We start from the raw sequence: 8,279 nt of genomic DNA, 5'->3' as shown, positions 1-8,279 counted from the left end.
ACTTCAGCTGACTATATCTTGATATTTGTTTCTTAAAGGCTTTAATAATGTAAATAACTGCGACTGTGACATTAGCTACGTTCCCTCGGGTTCAAAGTTCATAAGTGTAACAAATATTGAGCATACAACAGTTGTCACAATCCAAGAAACATGCGTAACAAAATGAAGTCCGTGTTGCTGTCCCTCAATTCACCTGCAGTGTTACCTGTGCTTGAGTTCGGAACTTGTTTCAAACAGGATAGACGAGAGAAGTGTGAAGCTGCAATTAATGTTGTCATGTGGTTTCGGGGCTAACACTCTGAAGCTATGCAACATCACATTGTGAATCCTTGTTACTCTGATGAATTTTTCTAGATCATGTTCTCATTTTTATTTCATTTTGTCGCGGAAATAACCTGATTAGAAATAATCTTGAATTTGTACAAACCCATCGCTTGCTGTAACCCAATCATCTGCTACATTGACTGACCCTGGACCCTCCCACTGAAACTCTCTAGAAATGTGTGATAGTAACAGTGTTTCTAACACTATATCATCGTCTTTGCATCCAGTTTCTTGCTATTTGTCTAGGAGTCAATTAAAAGAATAATGTGATGCTGCTTTGGGGTAATTTCAGTTCAAATTATTATTTCGCCAGATCCCCCTTCCCTCTCTCCAAGTTGCTGGATCGGCGTAAAACATCAATTCACCACCCACTGTACAGACATAGAAACATCAGATGAGGTAAACATACAACCGTTAACATGATAATAAATACATTATGTTGTCTAAGATAAACTACAGAGTACTGGGATCACATGTTTCATAGAGATAGTAAAGTACAAATGTGATGTCCCTCACTGTCCCTTGTCATAAACACTATTTGCAATTATAATTAGAAGTCGGATCACTTTACAGTTTTGTGTGTCTGTCAGAGTCCAGTAGTCACCTGTGTGTGTGTGAGTGTGTTGATGATGATCTCTAGAGGTGAGTTAGTGCGTAGATAATGATTTCACTGTAGGCTTTGTTTCAGTACAGTTTATGAGAAGCGACTGTATTGTAGGAAGACTCCATGTCTGAGAAAATGAAAGGTAAGGAAATAAAGGTGTAGTTAGGTGGCTTGACTGATGTTTTCTTAAGTAAATGACATATGTAGAGAAAGTACAGAGGACCAATGCACAGTCTATGTGACAGTTTTGTTTGTCGTCTAGGTTACTGAATTCAATGTCTAAATTCTGTACTCATATGCAAATACTTATGTGCCTTGTAGGTAACCATATTTAGCTGGCGATGAAGGTTTTTATAGATACTCTTATCATTAACTGAGAGTCCGATTGTTCTATTTTGCTGCATGCAAGTTTGGTAAGAAGTACATGGATGAAAATAAAATGACATACGGCGGATCCACACTGTGTGTCTGCAGCTGAAGGCACCTCGGGCTCAGAAGAGGTGGACAGAGCTGAAGAGGACCCTCCACGGAAAGATGGAGAGTCTGGCCTCACAGTGGAGACAGAGGTCCTGAGCTTGCGGCGGACAGTCACACTGCTAGGCGCCATCAGCTTCAATGTTGGCACAATGATCGGTAAGTATACTCTATAGCAGACCTGGGCAAGGGGCGGCCCCCGGGCCGCATCCGGCCCGCCTCCTGTCTCTGACCGGCCCGCTCGCCAGCATATATACTATATATACAGTATTGGGTAAAACGGAGTTAACTATATTAGTACTGCCCTCTAAAACCATCCCAATTTCTCATGCGGCCCCTTGGGAAAATTAATTGTCCACCCCTGCTCTATAGAGAGCAGCACGGGTTGATCGAAAGGGCAAACTCCATGCTGACAATGAACAACATTCACATTCTTGCCTCCCCCATGGTTTCTAGGCCACTGCACCACTGCGTTCTACGTGTCTGAGCGTGTGTGAGGGAACTGAGACACACACACACACGGACACACACACACACACACACCCACGGACACACACACCCACGGACACACACACGGACACACACACACATGGACTGTGTCCTTTAGTCAAGTTTTACTCGCATGCGTGTATATGTCTAATGTCTACAGGCTCTGGAATCTTTATCACACCAACCTCAGTCCTCCGGAACACTGGATCAGTTGGTCTGGACCTCATCGTCTGGTCACTAGGTGGCGTTTTGTCTCTGTTAGGTAGGTTGCAACAGCCATTCTCAATACCTATGTTTAAAGTATGATTTGTATATTTTGTATTGTATACTTTCATATTGTATAGTTTAGACCTCTTAATAAAATATGTAAAAACTTTTTATTTAAAAAAAAGAGGAAAATAATTTTTTACGTAGGGCTCGAGATTTTCTTTGATACTTGTAACTTAAAATATGAAAGTGTGAGGGGCACTCTCTCAAGTTATTAAAATCTTATCATAACAAATTTCAAAATTATCTATTTATTGATAAAGATATTAATGAACGAAAATATTTCTAAGAGTGTCCTTCTTAGACCCTTTTTAGTGCATTGCAAATAAAAGTGTGCTCTTAAATTTTTTTACTTATTTTATTTTTAACTTTTAAGACTTTTTCAGTTATGGAGTTTTTTCGTTTGACTTTATTTTCTTCTTATAGACCGAATCGGGGGAGATAAAAATAGTTTAATAGTCTTCGAGCAGGAGGACCTGTCTTCTCTAATTTGGCCTATAAGTTCTCATACAAAATTAAAATTATAAAAAAGTTGTATGACCTGTGGACTGCAGGAAATGATTTAATATTGAATTGTCATTATAAATGAGTAAATGGCGAAAATTCCAAACCTCTAAGACGATTGAAAGTGGGTGAAAAGTCGGTGACTAAATTCCCAGACTTTTGAACAGACAAGGACAGTCAGAAATATAAAAGTGTAATAAAAAGCAGTTGGATTTTCGGTAGAAGAACTCTGAAATTTCAGTCATTAAAAATTGAATAATTTTTAACACTTGTTTTTATGATGTTATTCTTGTGTCATATTGTGATCTGGATGTGTCAATACTGATCAAGTGATTGTTGACACTCTGTGGGCTGTGTGTAAGGCTCGCTGACGGTGTCAGAACTGGCCTGCCGAGTACCCAAGCATGGAGGACTCTACGCCTACATCAGGGAGGGCTTCGGGTCGTGGCTGGCATTTTTGTTGGCATACAAGGAGGTACTCTTTGACAATCCATCTGGCCTTGCGGTCAAATCTCTGACATTCTCGCGATACTTTGTCAAAACCTTTGACCTGTGTGGAACTCCGCAGACTCTTGTCTCATTGGTTGCAGTGACCTTGATTGGTGAGACATATTCATTATTACTAATAATAATACTAATAATAGTTATACTACTAATAATTAATAAGCATCATCATTGGTGTTGTATGCTGTTAACTTCTTCTTCCACCTCCTCTTCTCTCTCTCTTTTACCTTCTCAATTCTTTTTCTTTCGCCATTTGCTTCTTGCTTTTTTCGCGTTCTTTTCTCACTTCATCATCATCTTCATCCTCCTCCTCCTCCTCCTCATCATCATCTTTCTTCTTTCATTTAATATGAGCATTAGTATTATGGTCATTATCACTCGCCATGGTGACAACCTCTGACCTCACGGTGTCCTGCAGTAACCCTTTGCGTGCTGAACATTACGAGCAACAGGGCCTCGGTGCTTGTCAACATCGCTTTCCTGTGTGCGAAGGTGCTGGCCCTCTTGATTATCATCTGTGGGGGATTATACTGGCTGGCGACAGGTGAGAATTCGTCCCTCTGTCAGATTTGTCTCCCGTTTCTACATTTTTCCATATCCATTGTTCGGGGTTTGGGGTAGGGTAGGTGTATCGCCAAGGGGCCAGAGCATTGGTGGTCCAGACCAGAGCAGTTTCACTAGTCAGTTCAGACTTCATAATTTGGTTGCTCGCAGATGACACATGAATGACACATTACGAATTACAGGTAAAGTGGGGACCTCGGACCTGTCTAAGAGTTTTGAGGGGACAGTACAGAACCCTGCTTCCATCGCGATATCCTTCTACTTCGTGATGTTTTCCTACAGCGGATGGTGAGATTAGCATTTCGATTCAAGTTGGCATTTGTTAGGGATATCGAAACACAAACTTCCATCTCAACCCACAGAATCCATCAAACCACACAGTAGCATCAGAGCTCAAATGGTCTCAGATGGTCAGGAGTTTTTGGGGCTTACACTGTTTATTCTTCAACTTGTCTCTAGTGAATGAATTTCCGGTGCCTCTGTCCCAACATCGCCTCACCAGGAAAGTCATCAGTGTTAAAGACATTCGTGTCCAAACATATGAAGCTACTCTATATGCCTCCATATAACGAAGTGTAACATAAAGGAAGAAACAACACGGAAGTAACCACACTGACAACATTACAACCTGCTCACACTGTCATTAATAAACATGCAACAGAGAGTTGGATGTATAAACTGTCATTAATAGCTAAATTTGTCATCAGGGATGGGGCCAACAATATTGTAGAAGAAGTGAAGAATCCAAAGAGGTGAGACTTTATTTAGCTAATTAAGCAGGAAAGGAGGGAGGTGTTGATCAGTATCGTCTACTTTCAAAATCAAAAGCACCTATTTTTTTTAACCTAAATGACTTTTCTTGCTTAACTTTTCCTTGTAACCAGAAGTTAGATATTAGGATACCCGACTTTCTTTGGTGATAACTGCTTGCCGACCATCCAGCATGTTATAGACTTTTTAAAAAACTTTTTTACCTCTGGATATTATTGTACAAATTGTTCAAGGAAATTTTGGACTCTGTACTGTGAATTTGTGATGTCTAACATTGATTATGTGCTGTAAATGTCTTCTGTTGTCATAGGAACGTACCCCTTGCCAGCCTGCTGAGTGTCGCCATTGTTACCTGTATTTATGTCTTGACCAACGTCTCTTACCTGGCCGTTATGTCTCGCCAGGAGATGCTGTCCAGCGACACGGTTGCCATGGTGAGAGTCGGGAGACGATAACTTATTTGACATAAAGGGCAAAGCTGCTGCAATGTCTCCTACCCCAGCATCCCTGTGTCACAGTTTCCAGCCAGACTTTGACTAATATACATAGCTTTTAAAATCACAAGTTGTGTTGTATGGTCTGGTGTATGATCATCATAAAGGAAATTGTACATTTTTTATCTGCTTGGTAACTTATCAAAGAAAGCATTATTTTTGGGTTTTATAACACTCCCAGTGAGCCTCATGTGTTACTGCATCCATTAAGGATTTTTATGAGCTGGCTGTTCTCTGTAAAACTGACAGCCAAAGCAGAAATTGTTTGTCCATGTTGAGATGATGGGTATTACTGGATTAGTTCTCAGGTTTGCCGATCACATGATAATGGACAACATTCATCGCGAGCATGTCTGTCTTTGTGTGTTTGTTTCTATTCAACAGACGTGGGGGGAAAAGGTTCTGGGTGGAGGCATCGCCTCTCTGATCATTCCAATATGTGTCATGATTTCTACATCCGGCAGTTCCAACTCTGGAATCTTCTCTGGGCCAAGGTACAGAATGTATCATGCAGGCTCTTGTATAGCAGGCTTTGAAATAAAAATGTTCATTGTAAGGGGGTTTTAAGGGGGTCTTTAAATACTTTCAAGTTTAAATATTTCTCAAATGATATCTAGAGCGTTTTCCAATCAGAAATTTCTACCAAAGTAAATACATTGACCCTGCCATACTCGATGCACGCACATTAGCAATCATATTTTTAGTCCAGATTCAGTTTGCTGTCCTTACTGTTGTAATTTTTTGTCCAAAGGTCTTTTGTCGAAGTTTTGTATTCAGACAATATTTGACGATTACTGTCAAGACAGACATTAAAGGCCGTTGAACGTTGAACGTTGGACAAAGTTTGGCAAAGTGTGGATGTGATTGTTATATAAAGCTTATCCGGTTAAGAAAGGCCTTGAAAACTAAAGATTTTTTGTTTGTTTGTTTGCTTGCTTGTTTTGATCAGATCTTTCATTTCTTTCAATCACAGACAGATCTTCTCTGCTGCACGTGACGGCAATCTGCCGGAAGTACTGTCGTATGTTCACGTGACCAGATACACACCAATCCCTGCTACTTTCTTGGTGGTAAGTACTAAATATTACATTCTACATGACACAAAGGGTTGTTAATGTTATACAAAGCTCAATATCACGATTTTTTTTTTTTTTGCTCAGTGTTCTGTCATTCTCAGTTTTTGATAATTCTCTTAACTTCAAGTTAATTCTCGAACTACGAGTCTGACATGATGAGATTTTTCCATCGGAAACCTGGTAAAGCTGCTCTGGTCATTTTCTTGTATTCATTTACAGGCATGATAACCACAGTTGTGCTTACTTCCTTCGTCCACTCCCGATTGCAAAGATTCTATTCAACGTGCTTTGAATTCATAAACAAGTTAGCGAATTGTTACTTTGTTTTGACTTTTACCCTCGCCCATTTGTTTCCTTGTAGGTTTCTATTGCAATCCTCTTCGTCTGTCAGTCGGATATTGTGACTCTCATCAGGTTTGTCGGTCTGGCCAACTGGTTCTTCTATTTCTTGTGCGCTGCCTCCCTCATAATTATTAGATTCCGACAAAGAGGGAAAGATGAAGACATTCCTTTCAAGGTACGTATAGAAGGAATATTATCAAAAATTGTTTCTACTTCTTAATGGAAGTTTTCTATTCATTTCATCCTCAAGGCATGTGTACGAAAGAAGAACACAAAAAATAAGTTTTCCTCAACTGCCTCACCTCTTCTTATTATTGGCTCTGTGTTTCTTGCTCATTCTTAATTACAATGAAGACCAGATTTATGTTTCGGACAAAAATAAGATTTGCTCTGGTGGTAGCACAGACACAAAGATACCTACCACCCTTTAAATAGGAAGCTCCTCACGTGCATTTGTTCTTCCCCAGCAACCTCTGCTAGTGCCAGTGCTGTTTCTGTTGTTGTCGTTGTACCTGACGGTGATGCCTCAGGTGGGGGGAGTCACCAAGGACCTGCTCTACATGTGTGTAGTGTTCGCCCTCGGCCTCGTCCTCTACGTGCTTTTCAAGAAGCTGAAAAACAGAACCAATATTTGCGGTGAGTGAGAATATACACACCGGAGACCAAAAGAAAAATATTCTTTTGACAGTAGTCAAGGGCTTCCGCTGGGTTCACCTTTAAAATGGTTTTATTCCTTTGTTTTGGACTTGTGCCTGTGCACAGGACCTCTGCCACACTCCAGAGTTTGCTTCATTCTTCTCCACCTCTGGGCCACGTGACATGAATAAAGACAAAGATGTCCTCACTTGCTTGTCTTTCTAACCGAGCTCTACAGAGAAGTGAGGAAACTATGTTCACCTTCATGTTAGCACGTGTGCGTATCCGCGACTTTTCAAAATAAAACATAAACAATTTTTTATGGAGTTGATAGTTTAATTTTTTTTTATTTGTCTACAGATGGACCAATGATATTTCTACAGCAGCTGCTAAAAATCGTCCCTCCTCCTCCTTACGTGGCTTCTGGTTGATCTTCAGTTGCATTAATAATAATGGCGATAACAATAAACCTTTCATGATTATTAATATTATTACAAGCTGTTTAAAACGCTGTTATGTTCGTTACCATCATAACGATTATTAATGGACCAGTCTACTCACCACACACAAACCACACTTACATGAGAGACCCATTGTATTAAGTATTTCTTGATACTACACCTGGGAGTTGGGAGAAAACCTCCAATGTCCTACTTGATAAGGTGTGAACTTCTTTGTAATTCTGTGTCAACATTCAACGCATGATACTGAATAATGCAGGTGTGAGCAAGGTGACACATCTATGATCTACATTCGCCCTTCATCCCAGGTTTGTCAACAAGAAGTATTTATCAGGGATTTGTAACTTTGTGGTTAGTTCGTTGGGTTGGTGTGGTTAGCTAGGACCAAAAGGCCATGGATTCAATGATTTTTTGAACCAGAGGTTGGCAAACCCCAACTGTCCATCCATCTGGTGTTCTATTGGCAAAAAAGAACCTGAAGAAGAAGAGGGTCAGCATCTATTTTCAAAGTGCCTCTCTCTAGTCTCGGGGAACCTTACAATACACTGCATTGTACACCTTGCTACACCTTCACTTATTTTGTATGTTAGTACATTCATGACCCTTATAACCACGTGTGTGTGTGTGTGTGACATTACAAGCTAGCCCGAGTTAAGCATGAAATAAAAGTTGAAGGAAGTTAACAAGCTGCTGTCTTCAGTTTATCAGAAGAATGAATTGTAAATTATTTTAAGAAAAGCAGGGGGGAGGGAGAAATAGGTGTTTTACA

The 8,279-nt window shown here is 40.2% G+C and overlaps 1 protein-coding gene across 2 annotated transcripts; it reads left to right on the top strand.

Moving 5' to 3' along the window:
- Positions 1–904: 904 nt before the first annotated feature.
- LOC112576532 (b(0,+)-type amino acid transporter 1-like) lies at positions 905–8,193 on the top strand. 2 transcript variants are annotated; one of them, XM_025259069.1, is made up of 13 exons: positions 905–1,070; positions 1,403–1,561; positions 2,052–2,153; positions 3,025–3,264; positions 3,585–3,710; positions 3,913–4,018; positions 4,438–4,482; positions 4,812–4,935; positions 5,380–5,489; positions 5,969–6,065; positions 6,433–6,588; positions 6,881–7,049; positions 7,410–8,193. In XM_025259069.1, the coding sequence occupies exons 1-13, from the start codon at positions 1,052–1,054 to the stop codon at positions 7,478–7,480; spliced, it is 1,524 nt and encodes a 507-aa protein (XP_025114854.1). In that variant the 5' UTR covers positions 905–1,051; the 3' UTR covers positions 7,481–8,193. The 2 variants fall into 2 exon arrangements, with proteins under 2 accessions (XP_025114854.1, XP_025114855.1); XM_025259070.1 differs by having other exon boundaries at positions 916–966.
- Positions 8,194–8,279: the final 86 nt, after the last annotated feature.

Source organism: Pomacea canaliculata, linkage group LG12 (genome assembly GCF_003073045.1).
Source record: "Pomacea canaliculata isolate SZHN2017 linkage group LG12, ASM307304v1, whole genome shotgun sequence".
NCBI lineage: Eukaryota > Metazoa > Mollusca > Gastropoda > Architaenioglossa > Ampullariidae > Pomacea > Pomacea canaliculata.
The sequence above is the reverse complement of the archived record's forward strand: the minus strand, read 5'-3'. Positions and strand labels throughout refer to the sequence as shown.

Excerpts from the sequence above, each read along its gene's own strand:
- LOC112576532 (XM_025259069.1), top strand. Across the intron at positions 3,711-3,912 it reads ATTATACTGGCTGGCGACAG|GTAAAGTGGGGACCTCGGAC; the intron begins GTGAGAATTCGT and ends TACGAATTACAG. Across the intron at positions 6,066-6,432 it reads TCCCTGCTACTTTCTTGGTG|GTTTCTATTGCAATCCTCTT; the intron begins GTAAGTACTAAA and ends GTTTCCTTGTAG.